General features: G+C 35.5%; 1 protein-coding gene across 1 annotated transcript; it reads left to right on the forward strand.

Annotated features, from left to right (window-relative positions):
- The first annotated feature begins 330 nt into the window (after window positions 1–330).
- On the forward strand, window positions 331–6,183 carry LOC149165056 (uncharacterized). Its single transcript, XM_089429692.1, has 3 exons — window positions 331–411; window positions 2,987–3,067; window positions 5,860–6,183. The coding sequence occupies exons 1-3, from the start codon at window positions 331–333 to the stop codon at window positions 6,181–6,183; spliced, it is 486 nt and encodes a 161-aa protein (XP_089285818.1).
- The last annotated feature ends 16,503 nt before the right edge of the window (window positions 6,184–22,686 follow it).

Raw genomic sequence — 22,686 nt, forward strand, 5'->3', positions numbered from 1 at the left:
CATTGTCACTAATCTGAGATGGGCTCACTTGGAGAACTCATGCTGGCACATCTGTTCCCATTGGCCTTGACCCTTAGATTGGATGTGGGAATGCACATTTATTACCAGAAGGACTAGAGCACCATCTCATAGAGTCTGGCATCACCCACATCAGCCACATTGTGGACATGGAGATATCTACTTTCCTACATCAAACATGGAAATCTTCCCATTGTCTACTCATACCTCATCAATGGCATCACCATTGGGAAGACTACACAGTGGCTCTAACTGAATCTCATATCAGAATTCTAGAAGGGGAGGATGAGATTATATGGGCACTTGCTAACAATGGCTGGTACTCACCCAAAGAGGGATATCTACAGCTCACAAATATACATAGACCGCAACAAATTGATATATGGTGGAAAGGTAGGTGGAAGCTCAAAGACCCCCCTAGAACAAGACTACTCATGTGGTCAATTGTTAAACACAAAATTCCCATCGAGGACAACTTGATCAAGAGAGGACAACATGGGCTTTTCTGGTGCTATCTACGCAAAGATAGTACAGAAACGGTGGACCACCTATTTCTTACCTGCCCCATCACTTTTGACCTCTGGAATGCTACTCTCTCGCACACCCCTAATATAAACACATGTAGAGGTCAAGCTATTAGGGAGGTTTGGACCACTTGGTGGACAACATCATCCCTGTCGAAAGCAAGGAAACTCTCCCTTCTCTTTAGATGGGAAATCTGGATTGCCCGAAACCACCTCATCTTCTAGGATACTGCCCGTCACTAGCCCACCATCTCAGCTCAAATCTTAGCCGATTACAATAATATTCCTGAAGACGAAGATCATACACCTCTCAAACATATCATTCCAGAAACCATAGATCACACCGAGCCTTGGGCATATTTTGATGGATCAACACAAGAAGCAAGGTGTGGGAGAGGTGTTGTGCTTTACTTAATTGAATCCCATCACTATCATATACAAATGGGACTTGGAGGAGGCACAAATAACTATGCAAAGCTCATCACAACAAAATATCTCATTCAATTTTCTATAGAAAAAAATGCAAGAATTTACAAGTGTTTGGGGACTCAAAAATTGTATGAAACTGGATAAACAAAACAACAATATGTTATGCTTACACTCTGCGACACATTTTGGATGAGGTCCATAGATATATAACAATATTTGATAGTTTTGTATGCCATCATATCTACAGGGAACAAAACTCGTTTGCGCCACGCGACACCTAGATGATATAGGAACAAAGGGATGGGGAGAACTACCAATATTACCATCACCCTTATATGGATCATGGTGCTCAAGCTCAACAGGAGCCTGATACTATATGATATGCGACTTTATTTACTGTCAATTACCTTTTTGCTTATATATTTACAGCTACATGTTTAGAAAATTACTCTCTGCGTAGAGTAATCTAAATTTTGAGAACAAAACAAAAACATATCTCCCTGTTTGGAGATCTTATACTTATCTGCTTCTATTTTTTTGATAGACATACAACCTCTTAAAGTGCATATGCCCACAACATTTACCACATGTAATTTTCCTTAATATTAATGAAAATTACGATTTTTCCAAGGGGCAAAAAAAGGTATTTTAAACTTGACTTACCCTTAAAGTACTTTTACCCCTCAAATCCCTACCCAATTTTCTAAATACACACTATATATATAATATGACGAAATTATTTAATATCTTTTATAATAATTATTTTTAAATACTTATTTTTTAAAAATACTATTTAATTTTAATATGAGAATATTTTAAACTTGGACTTACCCTCAAATTACTTTTACCGCCCATGAATCCCTATCCAATATTCTAAACACACACTAGAAAACGCGTAGTCTAACGAGGCGGAGGAGTTGCCTAGAAAGTTATGGAAATTATGGTCATATTTAGAGAAAATCTGACAAGGATTTTTGTAAATCCAAGTTATAGTTGTTAAACTTCAAAATTCTAGGTGTCCTAGAGGTTTTTGATGGTGTTGAATCCATTTCCACCATCAAAAATATGATTCAAAGACTCCCTCTACAAGATTTTTTGAAATATTTTTACCCGGATTCCTACCACTTTTGGCCTTCCAAACAATTCCTCCGCCTCGTTAAACTACTCCTATATATAAATTATTTAGCCTCTTTTACAATAATTATTTTTTAAAAATACTAATTAATTTTAATAAAAAATTATTTTAAACTTGACTTATCATTAAAATACTTTTACCCCGATCCCTACCCAATCTTGAAAAAAAAAAATATATATATATATATATATATATATATATATATAATCACTGGGGAAATTATAGAGGATCTATAAATAAAGAGATAAGAAGAGCCCAACACCATTGTTGATTGCTCAGAAGAGCGGACCGAACAGTAAGAAAGCTGCACATCGCCACCTCTGAAAACTCAAGGTACTTATTCATGTCTTTTATCTACTATTTTTCATGATCAAATACTAGTAGTATATCTGCACGTTCGCACTACTCTATTTAGCGGTCTTCTTTTCTGCATTATCCAAGAATAGGAGATGTGTGTAACCCATGTAAAGTGGGTTCTGAGAAAAAGACGCCATTTGCAGGTGTATAGATCTACTTGATTATACTGTTCTATTTAGTTGTTTTCTTTTCTGCAACCCATGTAAAGTGTGTTCTGAGAAAAAGACGCCATTTGCAGGTCTATATCTACTTGATTATACAAGCGTTTATACCCATCTAACCCACGTCTATAGATCTACTTGATTATACTGCTCTATTTAGTTGTTTTCTTTTCTGCAACCCATGTAACCAATGTAAAGTTTGTTCTGAGAAAAAGACGCCATTTGCATGTCTATAGATCTACTTGATTATCCAAGCGTGTATACCAGGAAGACACAATGGTTGTGGGAGAGAATCAATCGGGTAAAGGTGCCAAGGGCCTACCGAAAGGCAATCAATCCGTCAAAGGTGCGAACGTCCACAGAAGGGAAAATCCACCACTGTGGCTAATGATAAAACTGAGAGGAAAAATCCCGTTTCTCGCTCCTTTCGTGCGGGCCTACAGGTTCTAAGGTTTTCCAATATTAATACTGCATTGAATAGTTGCTTTACCAATATTGATACTGCATTGAATAGTTGCGTTTCATGATTACAGCAAATGTAGTTTCCTTTGATTTTTTCAGCGTTTATGTTGCTCATTGTTGTCTGTGACCTTTACCATTCAATGAGAGATCCGTGTAAATGCGCGTGCCCTAGGTTCCTTTGTTATTAAACACCAAATTTCAGGTGGACTGTGTGAGAGCCATATTGTTTATTTTACGAATTTGTGAAAACCGTTTGCTATTCCAGACACCTCTTATGACATCTATCGGATGGTGTACATCTTATGGTTAATGGTTGTTAAAATATCAATTCGAGACACACATGAAGAACCATTAAAATCTTATGGACATTAATGGCTTCTTGCCGTATTTAGAATTAAGAAAAAATTCTTAGAAATATCTTTTTGGACCACCTCCAGAAACCCCCTCGACTGCATCCTTCTGGTTTGCGCTGGTTTTGATGTTTTCCTTGGGTCGTACGACACATCCCCACATCCGGTTGTTCCTTGCTAGTCCATTTGATGTTTGATTTGTGGAAGAAATGGTCTGTGATAGGGTCGTGAAAACGTAAAACCATTAGGTGAAAAGGTACTCCAATTCTCCATTTGTAGACACACAATATCGATTTCGAATTGAAGCGAGCAGTGGAGGGTTTTTAAGTAGAGAGTTTCCAAAGCGTCTCTGGGGTCAACTATATCGGAAGGTAGAGGATCGCTATAGTTGAGGACTATGCACAAGGTTATGGTGAGATCCATGGCACTGAGGTTATATGCTACATAGTACATAAAACGGAATTGAAAGAATGAAATTATCGAACTCGAACCTGGGGATTGCGGTGAACAACACGTGCGAAGAGTGACTGGTTGATGCGTACAAGATTGTGTTGAGGAGGAAACCTCACCACTTCGGTATTTACTATTGATATGCTAGCTACATAGTATTGTAGGCTTGCTTTGCAATTACTCTTTCCATTAGAAAATTCAAACTTGAGTTTGTTGGACATTGGATACCAATGTTTAGTTGTGTTTAGCCATATGAACTAACCACTTCTAGTGGATCTTTTTTTTGGCCATGGGATCTTTGACTAACACTTCCGGGTTTTGGTCTAAGGGAAATCTTGATTCCCAACAAGTGGTATACAACTTCAATACACACCCACGTCACTTCAGCTGGATATTGAAGGACATTAGATAAACCATTGCTCCTAGTGTGTTGTGTTTGTTTTTTTTCCTTATTTTCACAAGTTAAATTTTATGGCCATTGACTTGGTAGATCATGCTGTTAGAACCCATTCTCCATAAATTCCCAACATTGTTCTTCTTACAAGAAGGTGTTGAGTAGCATACATTACAAGTCATATATAGTTAGTGGGAGAAGAAATCATCCATATTTGCTTGTATTACAAAGTTACAAAGATTTGTTTATATTACTTGTAGAGACTAGTTTGTAAATTTTTACAATATTGAAATTTCTCTGTTTAGGAAACTCAAGTTATGGGGCTTCATTTAAAACATAATCCTAATAGTCCATTTTTATTATAGCTTTAGCCATTACTTTGACCAAAACTAATAATACCAAGGGAGAATTTTATTTTATACCTCGAACACAATAGCTTGACCTCTGCAATAGGCCAACTGGGTGCTGGTGCATTAATCATAAAAAAGTAACATCCAAAACATTCTAGACAATAGTATATATAGAGAAATTAATTGAGTGATCTCCCTCTTAGTTGTGATTTTTCTCACCTTAACATTCTTTTATGGATGACATTGTAAAGATGAAGTTTCCTGCTCAATTTCTTTATGGATGTGTGTTGTCAAAACTTGAGACTCAAATTTTGAAACACTAATTATGTCCCTGGGATTCTCCTTGATATGCTATGCACTCCCATTATGAGCACATCTTTCCTCTTTTTCTGATTTTTCTCTTTCTACTTTGTCCATAGTTGCTTTGAGATCCTACCATATTAAACACACAATAGACAAAATCAATTCGAAACACATAGTGCTTGGCTCAGGTTGTCATTATTAAACATTATATTAGATAAGTGTCTTGAAAAACTATAAATATCTAACAACTTATTAAATATTATATTAGATAAGTGTCTAATATCTAACAACTAGCATAATCATATACATTAGAAATATACCCAAAAAAATAAACATCAGTACATTTATTTTATTTTATGATACATTTCATATTATTTACATTAAAAAATTCAAGATTATTAAAACATAACTAAATTATAATTCAAAATTACTTTATTATAAATAAGTAAAAAATAATTTAAAATTCTGAAAATAAAGCATGAAAATCTCAACCACTACAGTGCTAATTCACTAAAGAGGGAGAATCTCAACCACTACAGTGCTAATTCACTAAAGAGGTTACTATGTGGAGCAGGTTTTTCATTTCTTTTACTTGCATTTGTATTTATCGATTTTCATGATTCAACTGAAGTAATTCCAGAGATTTGTTTTTAGGATGAAACATCTCCAATGAAGCTCTGTAATAATTCAAATACTTCTGTGAACAAGAACTCCACACAATTCCTGTAATATGTTGAACTCTCTAGACTTGGTTTGTATCTGTTTATTTTCTATAAATTTTCATGTCAAAATCTTGATTCTAATGAAGTAATTTTAGCATGCTTTTTCCTTGAGAGAAATATATATTTTTTAAGCTTTGTAACAATTCAAATACTCTGACAAAGGGCTCCTGTAATATGTGGACTGAAATTTTTTGCCTATTGCAGTTTCCAGTGGGACGGATCCACCGTTTCTTGAAGTCTCGAGTATCTTCAAATGTAAGGGTAGGAGCTACCGCAGGCGTATATGCTGCAGGCGTTCTGGAGAATGTTACTGCACAGATTTTAGAACTGGCAGGAAATGCCAGTAAAGATCTCAAGGTTAAACGTATCACACCAAGGCATTTGCAGCTGGCCATTAGAGGGTGTCATCCCTCACATTCACCCGTCACAATCCACAAAGAAAGATTAATTTCTCTGTTTTGGTATGGTTCCAAGTTTTTTATTCAGATCCTTGGCTCAACTCTGTGCTGGATCGGTACATACAAGTGAATTTTGGAATGCGCTATATTCTTCTTTATTTTGTTGCGTGTGTTTGGTTTGAACCCTCTTACCTTGAAACTTACTGGAACTAGTGATGTTTCATACAATTATATCAATTTTTATTATCAAAAAATATATAAAGCATGTTCATGCTTGAATGTTTAGATGGTTATAATCATTGTTTGGTAGTAATATTTAACATGTTTATCATTTTTATTGTGTGAGTTTATCTTATCCATTATTAGTTGTATTTAAGTATGCATTTTAAATTTTTTAACCGGATATTAAAGTCATTTCCATTTTTTTTAATATTGCAACGAAGTAGATTCAGGATATCTTTTATTGGAGAGACCAAAATTTGCATGATGATCTGCATGTGTCTTTTATTGGAGAGACTAAAATTTGCGGAATTGCATGATCTGCATATGTGCCACTGCCCAGGTTAGAAGTATAAGTATGTTGCCCTTGCACTTCATACATTATGATACAATCATGTTGAGTCAAGTATGGATTTAAAATAATATGTGATATACATTATTATCAATTTGTGCTTAAGTTCTATTTTAAATGTTTAGATTTCTTTTTTAATTAATTTTTTATAAGGATGTTGCCACTATATTTAATACACTATGATACATCAAAATAATATGCATTTTAGGTCATTATCATTTTGTTTTCAAGTTTTATTTTAAATGTTTAAATTTTTTTAATTATTTCTTTATTGGAAATAAAGAAATGTTACATTATTTTATGAAATAGTAAATTTCAAAGATGTTAAATTGTTGAAAGGTGGTTTTTTTAAGGTAATATAGGTTTCATGTTTGAAATAATATAATGTAATTGTTTTATTCATTAATTTTATTTTTTTGTAATATCTTTGTTAAAAGATTCAAGGATTTTGCGATTTAGAAGTAGAAATTTTAAGAGATCTCAACAAATTAAAAAATATATACATATTTTTGATTGACAAATTTGGAATGTTGTAATATAGATGTGTGTTAATATTATAGGAAATTATTATATGAGTAATGTGTGTGAATATTTTATGTTAGCAAAATAAATGGAAAAAATATATATTTTTATTGGGAAAATGTGAAAAAGACCATTGGGGGAGTTAACTCTTCCCTTTTTAAACATAAAATAATTAATGAACTAGTTATGCCCCAAGAAAAAGATAAAAAGGGCACATTTCCTCACTTCCACCAATTTTTCTTTTCTTTGTCGAGGGCTAGCAAGGGCAAACAAAGAAGAGAAAGGGGGAACAATAGAGGAAATGGCTGGGCAAAGAATTACTAAAGGAGTTCAAAAGATTAATGTTGGATGGAGATGAATGTCATCATTCTGACTCTTGATTGGGGCTACTGTAGAAGAGAAAGATAACAACCACCAATACCCTAGTTGGAGATAGATACTCGTGAAAAATCTCTTGAATGTTAGGATTGGAAGATTGAAAACATATTTATTTCATGAAAACACTGCTACCAAGGGAAGATGGTTGGGGGAAGTCACGAGGCCCAGAAGGTCTTTGTCACTAAGAGAAATAATATAAAAAATGGGAAAGCTAATGTGTGTATGTAGTTAGAAAAATATGGTGAGTGTGTATGACTTGTTAGTGAATAAATGCCTCCATGCTTGTATTGTGTATCTTGAAATTGTTGTTGCAGGAATAGAAAACACAATGGGCAAGTGCAGGGGAGAAAGAGTACATGCCAAATGAGAAAAGAAGGGTGCAATATGGCAAAGCCCAGAATAAATAGGGAACATATAGTTTTTAAAACATTTGTACGCTCACAATCTATGATTAAACTAGAAGACAATTGTACAGTCTCTGGAAATTACAAATGTATGTATGAGAATTGCTCCATTTTATTTACTTTTTATTTTCTTTTAAAAAAAAACTTAAGGATGTTATCATGTAGTAAATAATTAATAAAAAAGGAATGGATAGTGTCTCACTGTGAGACAAATGTGTCACTTCTTAGCACAACCCTAGTGTGAGGTTACAAAAAGAAAAAATAAATAAAACAAAGAGTGCTCGACACGGAAAATAATCCTTTCCTTTATGATATAACTACATATAACTCCTTAAATATGTATTTAATTAAATATGTGGGTAGAAACTTAAATTGCATGCAGTGGAAACAATGCCTCTTTACATTAATTGCATGGTAAAACATGAAACAAACTATGGCCTTACTTACTGTAAGGAAGGAAGGATATAGGGAGCGAAAATGACCATACAAAATGAATATAATAAATTTGTAATAAGCTGTAAAGTTTAAGTTGCAATTACAAAGTTGATTTTACCTTCAGTTAAAAAGAAAACCCCACCACTATGGTTGAAAAATAAATAAGAAAAAATCATTTCACCTCTCTACATTCTTCTACCAAATTATAAATCCTGGCCATAAGCTCACATTTGAAATGACAAAGAAAATGCTTTATTAATTTTTAAAAACCTTATAAGTCTGAGATCAAAAAGGGCCATAGTTATCTTCTTTTTTTCTCCTAAAAAGTAACTCTAGAACAAACCGAAGGAGAAAACATTGAAGGGGTTGTCATGAGGTTAATTAACAAATATTAGTAAAGGTGTGGCCTCTTGGGCATACATTTTTAAGAAAAACATTTAGCTCATGACTAGTAACAACCCTAGTTGTTTGAAATGGTCCTTATCGAACACTTAAACAATATACACATTGTTTGAGCAACTTAGCACTCCTTGGGCTAATATCTCATTGGAAATATGTAAAGGGAAATTAGGGCATATTATGGGATAATAGCATGAGGACATATTATGGCTCACCAATAAATTAAGGGAAACGAAGTTGAGTCTTACTATTGAGAGTGCTCTCTACTCCCTCCCTGTATGGTGCAACAACACAATAACTTTGCAATGGTTAGAAAATAAAAATAAAAATTAATAACTTAAATAGGAATACTTTGAGTAAAGAAACTTAAAATATTCCATAGAGCTTGGTATCTAACTTGTAGCACCAAAGGAAATCATAGCCATGAGCAATGAGTAAGGACTTGAGGCAAAAGTTACCCTTCTCAGAGAAATAAGAAAGAAAGTTACGAATTTCATAAAGAGTTAAAAAAAACCAAAGAAACCCTTTAGCCAATGTAATAAGAGTACAAAGGAGATGAGAAATTAGTTTTACATCTAACCCTAGTTGAGTAGGGATTCCAGGACCAATGATGTGTCCTATCTAAGTTAGCATAGGCATACCTTGTTTAGTTGCTACAACTTTGGAGGAGGAAAATTGCAAGAACAATGAGAAAAAAACCAAAAGGGATGAAGGAAAGAACAAAAATTATGAAGAGAAGCATGACAATATATATATATATATATATATATATATATATATATATATATATATATATATATATATATATATATATATATATATATAAACTTGATATGCCACCGCCTTACTGTAAATATCACTAGATGCAACTTGATAGGCCCCGCCTTACCGTAAATATCGCTAGATGCAACTTGATAGGCCCCCGCCTTACCGTAAATATCGCTAGATGCAAAATGACTCCATAAGAAGCTGCTTGGTGAAGAAAAAAGTTTCAATCAGTGCTTGTAGTAGCAAAACAAAGGAAAACCCTACTAGAGCCGAGAGCATAACTCTTCATATAGAGAATATTGAAGAATTATGGAGAGCCCACCAGTTAACCTTGGGGTATTTACCCTAATGGGGAGCAATTGCAAAAGTCTACGACCAATCTCCATCAGACGACAAGCGTAAGAGCACAATCCAATCCATAGAATAAAGCAATAATTACTCCCTTAGAAATTATGTAGAATGTATATTATGAGTCATAGTTACCAAGTTCGAATTTGAATTCGGATTCGATACGATACGATAAAAATTCGACTAGAAAAATTTCAATTCGGAAAAAATTCGATAGTATATATCTTAAACATTTAAATATATATACTCTTTTTCTTGTAACAACAATGCATTCAATTTTTCCCCATTCATTTTGAAATTTAAATAATTTTAATCAATATAGACAATTTTAAAATTAGAGTTTACTTACTAAAACTATAACCACATTTGTCTTAGCTCCAAGATCTCTCTTCTTTTCAAAATTCAAAACTTCCCTCTTACTTTCAAATCTTATTTAAAAATATTTTATGATTAATATTTATTTAAAAATTAAATATTCTAAACTCAGAACTACTTTTCTTTAATTTCAAATTTTATCTAAAATCTTTTATAATTAATACATATTTAAAAATTAAACATTCAAAAATATGTTTATAAGATTTCTCTTAATATAAATATATTATATTTAGAAAATCAACTAATTATTATAAAATTTACTCTTCAAGATTTTGCTTCTTTCTTTATTATCTAAACCCTTTGAAGCAATACTCAAATTAAAAATAGGAAATTTTCTCCACTCAAAATTTGTTTCCATTTCCTACCTACAATCCGGTGGCCTTTCCATTTCCTACTACAATAAGGCACCTATCTATTTTATGCTTAAGGATTACTACTTTACTATTCTCAAAAACGCAAATTAACAAAGATCACTGAACTTACTATTATCTGAGAGACAAATTAACAAATCCATACAATAAATTATAATAAACTATAAATAGTGAATTTTCTGTTATCCAAACAAAGTTACCATGAACCGAATCAAATTTTCATAACAAGAAGGAAAGATAGATAACATAGCCATGTGCATTCATATACCCAGAAAATGGATAATACACCGCGTCATTGTTGGGAGATTTGATTATGAAAATGAGGTGGAAATCTTCATATGTGTCTACCAAAACCATAGAAATAGCTAAATAGTCCCCGTTGGAAAAAATTTGCCACGACAAGTATTAAATATAGCCACAAAACTCAAATCGTATTCATATCAAATATATTTCTAACTGCTTACATTTTACATTCATCATTTAAAAAGAAACTATAAACACAAAACAATTGAAAAACCCTTACACTACAAGATATTTTAAGAAGTGGTTTGTTGAGTATTACCATGCACTGCCTAAAGCTACTAATGATCATATAACAAGTTATTAGAGAGGTGAGTAATGACCATGAAGTGTTTCTATGATACCATTGGTTGCATCTCTCCTTGTCACATCTCTTCGCCAATATATTGATGAGATCTATGGGAAGTTATTCTTCCCATTCCAGTTAAAATGATAACAAACATTTCTTGAACAGATTTATCGAACATATTTACTTTGGTATGTAGGGAGAAGGACAAAAATACTTGGAAAAAATGTCGAATTATGATTGAAAATCATTGTTCTAATAACCAATTCCTCTTTAAGTATTCACATAAAAATATCAAGACCCTTCGAGGCCAATCTATGCTTGTTGATGCCATAAGAAAAATGATTTCGGCGTTAAATGTTTGAAAGGGCCCAAAAGTTTGACTATGGGTAGATATGGTGTATAAATCCATGCATGAAAACCCTTTTTCCATCCCTCAGCTAAGGCGTTGGAATTGACCTCTCCTCCTAACAAAAACTTCAACATTGACCTCTGCTCTCTCATCACTACTGGCCAAAGCTTAGCTCTGTTATTCCATACTATTGTGACGCATTATAATGGTAAAGAGATGATTAGATTATGGTGCTTGAAGGAGAGATACTGAAGAAGATCATAAACTTTAATCTAGCACACAAAGTACCAACTCGGTTATATGTTGGGTATCAATGAGAGCCCTTCTTCATTCGACATATAATAGTCTAAACAACATCGATATCCCTCAGAACTAGATTCTCCATAAGAATGTCTATGCAAGTCCACCACCTCAAATGCTCTGCACCTTGGTTGAAATGTTCATCATTCAATTCGGAGTCATGAGACATGAATTATTAGGTCAGAAGCATTCATTGATTATTTTAGTAGTGATAGGGAAAGCCTAAAAAATCCAACACAACCAAAATCGGATATGCGTTATCAACACCTCCATTTACCCCTTTTACCCTTTCATTTTCTCCAGAGATTCATACATAGTTTTCTGGTATGAACATGATCACAATGCGATTTAGGGAAAGGATCTTTGATTTTCGTTGAGTTTGCGAGTCAGTAAATGTGGCAGAGATTGAATATCAATTTTGTTTGGATTTGGCTATTAGTAAATGTGGCAGAGCTTGAAGATCACGCCACTCCAACTCCTCTCCTCAAAATTCCCCAATCCTCGCCATCCTTCGAAGCCAAAACACACCTAGTTAGTTATTGTACACAACATCTCTTGAAAACTCGCAATTTATAATACTAATAATTCCATGATACAATATTAACAACCACATATTAATCTCAAAACTCTAATATTAACTTCATCTAAAATTATGCCCAGTTGTTGTTACATACATAGGTATATAATCACCCTATAAGCAAGGATATCACATACAAGTCTATTTGTATGCTACATAATCAACAACATAAAACATAAGGAGCCAAATAATCCAGAAACATCTTAATCAATTGAATCAAACTAGATTAGGTGATAGAGTGTCACTTGGAAAATCGAGCACCACCACCCAACCTAGAACTTACTTTGTCCAGTTCACCCCAAGTTGAGGGTACTTTTGTTAATTTTAGGTATTTTCTATGCTAGAGCAATTTATTTCAATTTCCTTTCCACATTAGCAATCACACCAACATAAAGTATACTGCAGATAGAACATAAATATAAATCGCAGAAGAGAAGCCAAGACAAGAGGACATAAGATGTGGCGCTAGCCAGAGACAAACCCCACAATGTGGGGAAACCCCTGATCAATTCTTCTTTTATGTTCTTCAAAGTTCAACAGAGAAAGTGAGAGAGATAGTACATTTACAATAGAAGTCAACACTTTGACTTATCTAGATAAGAGCATAGATCATCTCTAAGAAGATGATACATGAGATTAGTTGAAGACATGTTGCTTCAACTAATTCTCCAAGGTGACTCCTTCACCTATCGTTGTGTTTCATTTCGTCATCATGTTGCACCTCACCATACTTCACCATGTTGCACCAATCATCACTATGCGTCATCTCATCACACTTCATTAATCATGATTGTACCCATCACTGTACTGGATTATGTGACTTTTTCGGCAGTTTCGGCTTTTCCAGCTTTTCTAGCTTTTCAGGCAGTTCTGTCTTTTCCATCAATTTCGACTTTTCTGGTAGTTCACGATTTTCCGGCTTTTCTGGCAGTTCCGGCAGTTCCGGCTTTTTTTGTAGTTCCGACTTTACTGGCTTTTTCGGCTTTTCCTTAGGATCTCTCCTCCTACTAAAACCCAAAGACAGGTAGAGAGTGGAAGAGATCCAAGTGTGTGTAGAAATGACTTCAAGTCCTCTTTAATTTGTACTAAAATGTAGAGGTTGAATAGACATGACTATTGGGCTTCTGAGCCTACATAAGTTGCTGGTCGACTTGAAAATTTGTCCATAACATAAATAAATTCATAACTTCATAAATACTTATCGGAATCAGATGATCTTTAGATCAATCCTACACCTCTCAATGAGAGGGATCTAATAAAAATATCAGCTGCCATAAATAATTTGACCCACATAGAGTTTGGCCTTAGTCTCCAATTTTAATACTACCTCTCAACTAGGGAGAACTCCATCCACTGATCCATATGTTTGGTTGTACTATCTCTATTATCAGTGCCCTACACTGCTCTACCCAGCACTGCTGGCTCTGCTCTGCTCTGCTCAGCTCTGCTGGCTCTGCTATACTCTGCTGGCTCTGTTCTGCTTTGCTCAGCTCTGTTGGTTTTACTGGCTCTACTCTACTCTGCTCAGCTCTGTTGGCTTTGCTGGCTCTGCTCTGCTCTGCTCAACTCTACTGGCTCTGCTATGCTTAGCTCTGCTCGCTCTGCTTTGCTCAAATTAGCTCTGTTGAACTATGAAGAAGAAGAATTGATCGAGAATGTCTTGTACCATTCTCCACTTACCCGAAGTCAGTCTCAGAGTGTGTACCACTGGTCCCATACCAGTCTCAACCGACCTAAAGTCAGTGTCATAGTGGGTACCACTCCTACCACTGGTCCTAGACCATTCCTCCACTAACCCGAAGTCAGTCTCAAAGTATGTACCACTGGTCCCAGACCAGTCTCGACTGACCCAAAGTCAGCATCATAATAGGTACAACTCCTACCACTGGTCCCAGACTAGTCGTCCACTAACCCGAAGTGAGTCTAAGAGTATGTACCACTGGTTCCAGACCAGTCTCAACCGACTCGAAGTCAGTGTCATAGTAGGTACAAATCCTACCGCTGGTCCCAGACAAGTATCATTGATCCCAGATCAATGAAGGTCATCCTAGCATAGGGAGTACAATAGATATAACGATGCATCCATCGGTACTACTATGGTCCCTATCCTCATTTCCCTGCTCATTGATCAGATGAGAGGTACTTCCCATGAGTCCCAGACTACATGGGTAGGATGCCTCGACAAGAGAACTTAATCAATCCCATCCTCACAGGAGAACTAATCATCCTACTACACAATCACCATGGAGAACACATCATCCAGGCCTCACAAGAGAACTAATCATCTTGCTACACAATCATCATGGAGAACACATCATCCAAACCTCAAAGGAGAACTAATCATCCTACTACACAATCGTCAGGGAGAACACATCATCCAAACCTCATAGGAGAATTAATTATCCTGCTACACAGGAGAGTGAATCATCCTATCCATAGGAGAGCAAATCATCCTGTCCCACAAGAGAGTGAATCATCTTGTCCCACAAGAGAGTGAATCATCTTATCCACAGGAGAGCGAATCATCCTGTCCATAGGAGAGTGAATCATCCTATCCCATAAGAGAGCGAATCATCTTGTCCCACAAGAGAGCGAATCATCTTGTTCACAAGAGAGCGAATCATCATGTCCACAGGAGAGCGAATCATCCTGTCCCATTGCGCACCATGAGGGGAGGGTGAGTCACCCTGTGGTCGTATGTTGCTCCAGTAAGAACTACAAGACCCTAGAGCTCCCAGAGCTCAATGTATGCAACATGCAGGAATGTTTTACAAGGGTCTCTAGACGACTCCAAGTCGTTTGGGAAAATCACAAATTTGATCTTTCTCTGGGGCTCTGAAAAAGTGTAGTCACTTGTACATCATCTCAGTGCAATGGAGCGTCCTTGCTCATTGAATTACCATATCCCAGATAAGGCAGTATCTGATTTCTATCTGCTGGAACAGTCAATGAATACGGGATTCCTCAATAATCGAATCCCACCTTTGGTTGTCACAGAGAATCACAGTGGTATTCATCATGTGTACTCACTGAAGAGTTTCCACAACCAGGCAACTTCATACAAGGTCATACTCATAGTTGTGTATCCGGTCTCAGCGGTACTTATAGAAATTGATTTCTGCTTCTTTCTCATCCATGATATCGAAGTAGAATCCAAAGAGAACCAACACTAAGAAGTGCTATAGTGATCCTCCACACTGCCTGCCTAGTCAGCATTCGAATAATCATGCAATTTTCATATTTCCGGCAGTGTATCTCAATCCATGAGAGATTGTGCCCTGAATATATCTCAGAGGATTCTTGGCACCAATCTAGTGAGTCTCAACCAAATATGAGCTCACCATGCTAGCTACAAAACATATGTCCAGATAGAAGTTCACCAAGAACATCAACGTGATTGAGTTTATGAAACTCAGAGGCATTTCCCAAATCTGGTTTGACATCACTACCATATAACTTCTGAAAGTTAATATCCTCGAGGTAGTCATAGGCTTGCAGTTTATCATTCCACATTCGGAATCCAACTCCCTCTTACTTCTGCAAATGAGAGGGTCTACACCTGTCAGAAATAGGTCATCCTTATGAGGTGCCAGTATGAGAGGTCTATCATCCACAACCTTCGGGTAATGGTTTGGATCGGTTTCACTCTTAGTGAATCTCAGCTTCATGAAACAACTATCAATCCTCTCATACTACGCCTGCGGTGTTTTGCTTCAAGCCATAAAGGGCTTTCTTCCACCTATATATATGAGATTCTCATTCATGAATCTCAAACTCCACGGATTGTTCCAAACCTGTGGACCTGCTACATGAGGGGAATGGTCCCCTTGTAAGATTTTCCTTCGGTACATCTCAGACATGTACCTTCATGCTCTTTTTGAATTCAGGCATCCTGGTCACCATCTAACTCATAGACCTTTGATGCTGAGTCAATGGACATGGTCCCCAATGGACTTGATACAACCCTGAACTCTATAACATCTTTGAAAAATCTATTTTCAAACACGTACCTTTCCATTGATGAGTGCCACCCTCAAACCTTAAACTTCCATTTCTGAGATGGACACCAGGTTCTTCTTGTGATCAAGTACATAAAAGAGATTCCGGGGTTCCTTGCTTTCTTTGAAGAGTCAACCATTTCCTTGATGACCTGCATTACTTATCATTCCTCTGATCATTGAAGATGTCCCTGGAATGATTGTTATCTTCATCAAGAGATGTGTCTCTGCTATTCGGACACTCCTTTGCATGATGGCCGAACTTATTGCAACCAAGGCATCTAGCTTTCCTTCCACCCTTAGATCTGAACTTCCCAAAGAAGTGATCTTTCGCTATGCTATTATGATAATATTCTCTACTTCCACTTCACCCTTAGCGAACTTAAAAGAGACATGTGGAACTCATTGATCCTTTTGTGTTGTCCCTATGTCTTTGGTTATTGCTTTTTCACTCTTGCTTGGGCATTGTCTTCACCTCAGCTCTGATACCATGTTAATTTTAGGTATTTTTTATGCTAGAGCAATTTATTTCAATTTCTTTTACACATTAGCAATCACATCAGCATAAAGTAAATTGCAGATAGAACATAAATATGAATCGCAAAAGACAAGCCAAGACAAGGGGACACAAGCTGTGGCGCTAGCTAGGGGCAAACCGCACAATGTGGGGAAACCCTTGATCAATTCTTCTTTTATGTTCTTCAAAGTTTAGCAGACAAAGTGAGAGAGATAGTACATTTACAATAGAAGTCAACACTTTGACTTATCTAGATAAGAGCATAGATCATCTCTAAGAAGATGATACATGAGATTAGTTGAAGACATGTTGCTTCAACTAATTCTCCAAGGTGACTCCTTCACCTATTGTTGTGTTGCATTTCGTCATCATGTTGCGCCTCACCACACTTCACCATGTTGCACCCATCATCACTATGCTGCATCTCATCACACTTCATTAATCATGACTATACCAATCACTGTACTGCATTATGTGACTTTTTCGACAGTTCCGGCTTTTCCGGCTTTTCTGGCTTTTCCAACTTTTCCGAATTTTTTGGCAGTTCTATCTTTTCCGCCAGTTTCGACTTTTCCGATGGTTCTGGCTTTTCCGACTTTTCTAGCAGTTTCGGTAGTTCTGGCTTTGCCAGCAGTTCCGAATTTTCTGGCTTTTCTAGCAGTTCCGGCTTTTCTGGTTTTTTCAGCTTTTCCAGCAGTTCCAGCTTTTTCGGCTTTTCCTTAGGATATCTCCTCATAATAAAACCCAAAGACAAGTAAAGAGAGGAAGAGATCCAAGTGTGGTTAGAAATGACTTGAAGTCCTCTTCTATTTATACTAAAATGTAGAGGTTGAATAGACATGAGTTTTGGGCTTCTGAGCCTACATAAGTTGTTGGCCGACTTGACAATTTGTCTATAACATAAATAAATTCATAACTTCATAAACACTTATCGGCATTGGATGATCTTTATATCAATCCTACACCTCTCAATGAGAGGGATCCAGTAAAAATATCAACTGCCATAAATAATATGACCCACATGGATTTTGGCCCTAGCTGCCAATTTTAACAACTTTCCCATCGATCAACAACCTCTTATTGATGTCTTCCATGGGTATTTAATTCCCTACTTTGATGATAAGGTTTCCTTTAGCAATGTCCCTCTTTAGTGGATCTTTTATCCACTTGCCTAGGTTGTTCCCATAAAAGCCCTCCTTTCTCTCCTGCGAGCCTTTTTATGTTTTTATTCCAAACTTAACATCTTTCTTTGTGTAAGAAGATTAATGGACATTTATCTCCCATCCAGTTAATCTTATCTAGAATTTTACCTAGAATTCTTACATCAAAGAATTATCCATTCCCATTCTCCAATGGGATTTCATTTGGAAAGGGCCTCATTTTCCAAGCATTTAAATTCCTTTTATCTATTTTGTAATAAATCATTTGCTCCCAGTTTTACCCCCATTCCTATATTTTCTACTATAAATCCATCTAAATTTGCCTAGTATGATAAAAAAAAAGGTTATTACATGCCCCCCTTGAAATTCACACCGTCCTCGGTGTATTCTCTAGTGATTTATGCATCTTACAATTTATTTCCTCTTTCTTAGGTAGCTATTTCTAAAATTATAGGTTCCCATTGCATTGCCACCTGAATCAGATCTTCCCCAAATGTAGGATACAAATGTGTTCTATCAGGAAGTCACCTTCAAGCACTATGTGTAACATTTTTTCAACCAATTTTGTGAGGGATATCAGATGCCTTCTTCTAAATTCTAATTTATAATAGTTAATAACGTAACTTTAGTATAACAATACTACTATTTGAGTAGCTACGGTTTAATGTTGCCCTCCATTTAACTATTTGTTGTCACTTTGTAATTTAATAAGGCTGAGAAATAATTGTAGAGGTAACCACAAAACCGCTTTGGGAGTTGGGAATCTAGCCCTTCCAACTCTAGAGAGGGATCATTCTATCTAATTTAGCTATGTTATTTTGAATAATGTTAGGCTAGCTATTAGGTTCAGGTTTTGATTTTAGCATTGAGTTGGGTTGAAACAAGGAATATAAGCCATTGGGCAATGGACTCAAGCTGAGTTCAATCAAGTCAGGTTCTATGGGAAACCTTACAGGGCAGGATAGGCACCTTTGTTGGATTCTTAAAGTTGAGATGATTTGGAGGAAAAGGTGAGGGGATCAGATCATCCGAGATAAAATAAGAATTCAAGAATTAATCATCAAGTTAGAAACATTTAGATTATCCTAAGCTGGAACAAGATTGCATTTTTCAATATATTTTGTTCGTTTACTTCTAAAGATAATCAAGAAATTTATGAATAACGTATGAAAAATAATGAACATAAAAAGACAAAGACAAAGATAGACTTCACCAACAAAAGTGACATGATAAACCTAGAATTTATGCAACTCTATTACTGAAATTTGATTAAAGAAAGCTCAGGTCACTACTTTACATCAATGGGTTTTCATTCTCCACAAGTTCCAACCCATAATACTCCAAAATTTGAAGTATTAATAAGTGAATACTTTTAAAATATCTTGAGAAAATAAAATATCTAATAACTAATTACATTTGTTTCTCATCATTACAAAAAATATGAATTGTAATCTATCACTAGCGACCAAATTCCTCTAGAAAGTCGAAAGACCAAGTTCAATGCACCTAAAAACCAATTGCAGAAAAAGAGGGGCCGCATTTAGTGAAAGTAAACTGATTTAAAAGAACTTGATAGATTTTATTCAATGATTATCCATCCTTATAGTTCATCTTATCATTATTATTCATCTTTCAACTACTCCAGATCTGATTAAATTTTTCTTAAAATTCGAAATCTTGCCCAAAAATAGGCTGACTATCATATAAATTTTTGCTCTAAAACTTCAAAAGTTAGGTCTCAAAGTTACATTCATTTATTTAAAACTATATTAAATTTGTTAAAATTTAAATAGGTTATTTTATATGCATATATTTTTAACATAAACCTCCATTTTTTCAAATTTCCCCTTTAGTTGTCCATAATATGTTCTGAAAAACGATGCATAAAACAAGCTTTTGCGTAGTTAGAAAACTAGGCTGAAATGATGAGAATGGATATCCCAATCCATGATCCCTCTGTGAAAAGTTATATTGGTTTTTGTATTTTGGCATCTTAGGAACAAAAACTTCCTCCAGTTTACAAATATTCATATTTTTTTGGCCACAAAACAGATTTCAAAAAGATGGCTAAGATAGAAAAAACTCTGAAAGTTTACATAGTCACAGTACATTTGGGTGCCAAAATTTGGTGATTTAAGGGGCCTGTTGATCTTTGTTGTATATGAGTGCATGCATTGCAGTATGGGACATGCTCATGAAGCTATGAAAGTCTTTCTTGAACTGATACTCTTTTCGAAAACCCCTCTTTGAACTTTTCACAGTCGAGGTCAGTCAAGGTCAAAATTGACTCAAAACATCTCCAAATCACAAAAAATTGTTGTAGCTGATGGTTTTTCTTCCTAGATTTCCTCATGAAACAGAACTTGGATTCTCAAAACATCCAAAATATGATGCTACCTTATGCAAAAATTTATGAAATGAGAAAATTTGACACATGGATGCAAAAATTTAACTAGCTACTACTTCAAAAAAAATGTCAAAGTTGCTCCTCCTCCCTCTGGTTCTTGCTTGTTTGGCCTCTCTTAGATGCTTTTTGGTCCTTTGAAGCTTCTTCTTAATTAGTCTTATTCTTTCTCTATCACTCAAATTTCTTGCATAGTAAATTCTTGCTAGGTTTCTTTGGAGGTCATTGTCTCTATTGGCTTTATGCAACAAATTATCTTGATGATCATTAACTCCTTCTAGCCAATATTCCTTGTTTTCTTCAAGGTCTGCCCACATCTTATTTCCAGTGGTAAGTTGTGCTTGAGGTGGAATCATGTCTTGAGTGATTTGTTCCTTCTTGGTCATTGCCCCGGTTCTTAGTCTTCTAGGCTTTGCTTCAACGACATTAGCTCCTTCAAAATCAATCACTTTTTTCCCTTTGTCCTCAACCACGAAGGATGGTGATTTGGGTACTCTTTCATGCTTTCTTTGTCTCTGTGCCTCACTGACTTGATGTTGTAACTCTCTATTTTTCTTTTGTAGCAAAGCAATGGTGTAATGAGATTTTCCTAGTCTTTCTTGTAACTCAACTATCATAAGATCTTTCTCATCTTTCTTGCTACGTTGTCCTTCTTCAACATGAATTTCTTGACCTTCACCTCCAATCTCTCGGTCTTCAAATTGTTGTATCAAAGTTATTTAAGAAGAAATGATGTCCTTCTGAGGAATTTCTTCTTCTACCACCTTCTGGCTGGTACCTCTTCTTCTGGATCTTTGTGGAATCTTTATTTTCTCAAAAGAAACAACTTTCTTTGCCTTTTTTATTTCACTTTCCTTTTTCTTATTTGCTTGAGATCTTGTAGTTATACTTTTCCCTGTTGGCTCTTCAACTGAATCCTCTTTCTCTCGTGTGCATTGAGATGCTTTAGGTATGGGGCTTTGTTGTGATCCTTCTCTTTCTTTCTGATGTAAAGATCTTTAGTTGGTGAGTATTACCACTATTTTATGCTTGAGGATGATAGATGTGAGCAATTTTTATCATATACTGATCAACCTGCTAGGGAGTTGTAAACATAACAAAATGAACCTAGATGAAGGAAAAAAATTGAAAACAAGGGCATGTTTGGTGTGTGTTTTCTTTAAACAAGGTGTTGAGGTGATGTTGTGAGGAATGTGGGACTAGTTTCTTGGTCAATGGATGAAGATATTTTGACAAATCTCATTGTGCAAACAGGGTTTAGGCAAGGTAAGGGAAATTAATTTTTCTTAGGTTTAAACAAGAAATATATGGGAAATAGAGGTCATAGTAGGTATTTAGGAGGCATGTAGGTTGATTTGAACAAACATAGATCGAAAATCAGAATGAAAATTAAAATTTTAAAATAGTATGTTTGTGAGCAGTCATTTCAAAAAAATTTAATGGCTTTCATGCTTGTCTGTTGATCTGGGAAAAATGAAGACATTGGTTTTGTAGAGGCAGACCTGTGGATGGTGAGTTTTTGAAGAAACCAGAGAAATTATTGCCTAGGCAATGCCAAGATGAGGGGGAATCTTTGCACAATCACTTTACACAGTCAGGGTTCACACAGTCTTTGTGGAGTCAGCCATGATGAACGCTCAAAACTCTCCAATCGACCTTCTTTCTATGATGTGATGTAAATTCTCACATTCCCCTTGGAAAAATGAGGGATATGGAATGAAATTGGGAAAGGAAATGATGGGTAAAAGTATTTAGAGTAGTGATTTATGGACAATGATGAGGGGATATGGAATGAGTGGAATGGATGAGTGAAGTGAAATGGAAGGGAAATCTTTGATGACGGGATAGTTCAAGTTACTAGGTTTCTCTTTCAGTACTTGTACCTTTAGATGACATCACTAATCATTTCTAGCCAGGATATTTAGGATCCAAATGTTATTATCAACATTTTCATGGAAATAATTTCATAAATGAATCATTGTTTGCATCTCTCAAACCCAAATAATCAGGTACAACAACAACTCATCATATAAAATTTATATGACCCTAACACCATGATTCCTCATGTTCAATTTCATCGCATTCAATTAATAGGAAGAAATGCATGTTCTTCCAATGCATTTTCATTCTTGCCGAAAACTTACTTCATGTAGTCTCATTGCATTAGT

Source organism: Pinus tabuliformis, chromosome 5_1, assembly GCF_031772625.1.
Source record: "Pinus tabuliformis cultivar Carrire ecotype Pingquan chromosome 5_1, CPIR1, whole genome shotgun sequence".
In the NCBI taxonomy this organism is placed as follows: Eukaryota; Viridiplantae; Streptophyta; class Pinopsida; order Pinales; family Pinaceae; genus Pinus; species Pinus tabuliformis.

Excerpts from the sequence above, each read along its gene's own strand:
- LOC149165056 (XM_089429692.1), top strand. The coding sequence starts at position 331 with ATGGCTGGTACTCACCCAAAGAGGGATATCTACAGCTCACAAATATAC. Across the intron at positions 412-2,986 it reads AATTGATATATGGTGGAAAG|AAGGGAAAATCCACCACTGT; the intron begins GTAGGTGGAAGC and ends GAACGTCCACAG. Across the intron at positions 3,068-5,859 it reads CCTTTCGTGCGGGCCTACAG|TTTCCAGTGGGACGGATCCA; the intron begins GTTCTAAGGTTT and ends TGCCTATTGCAG.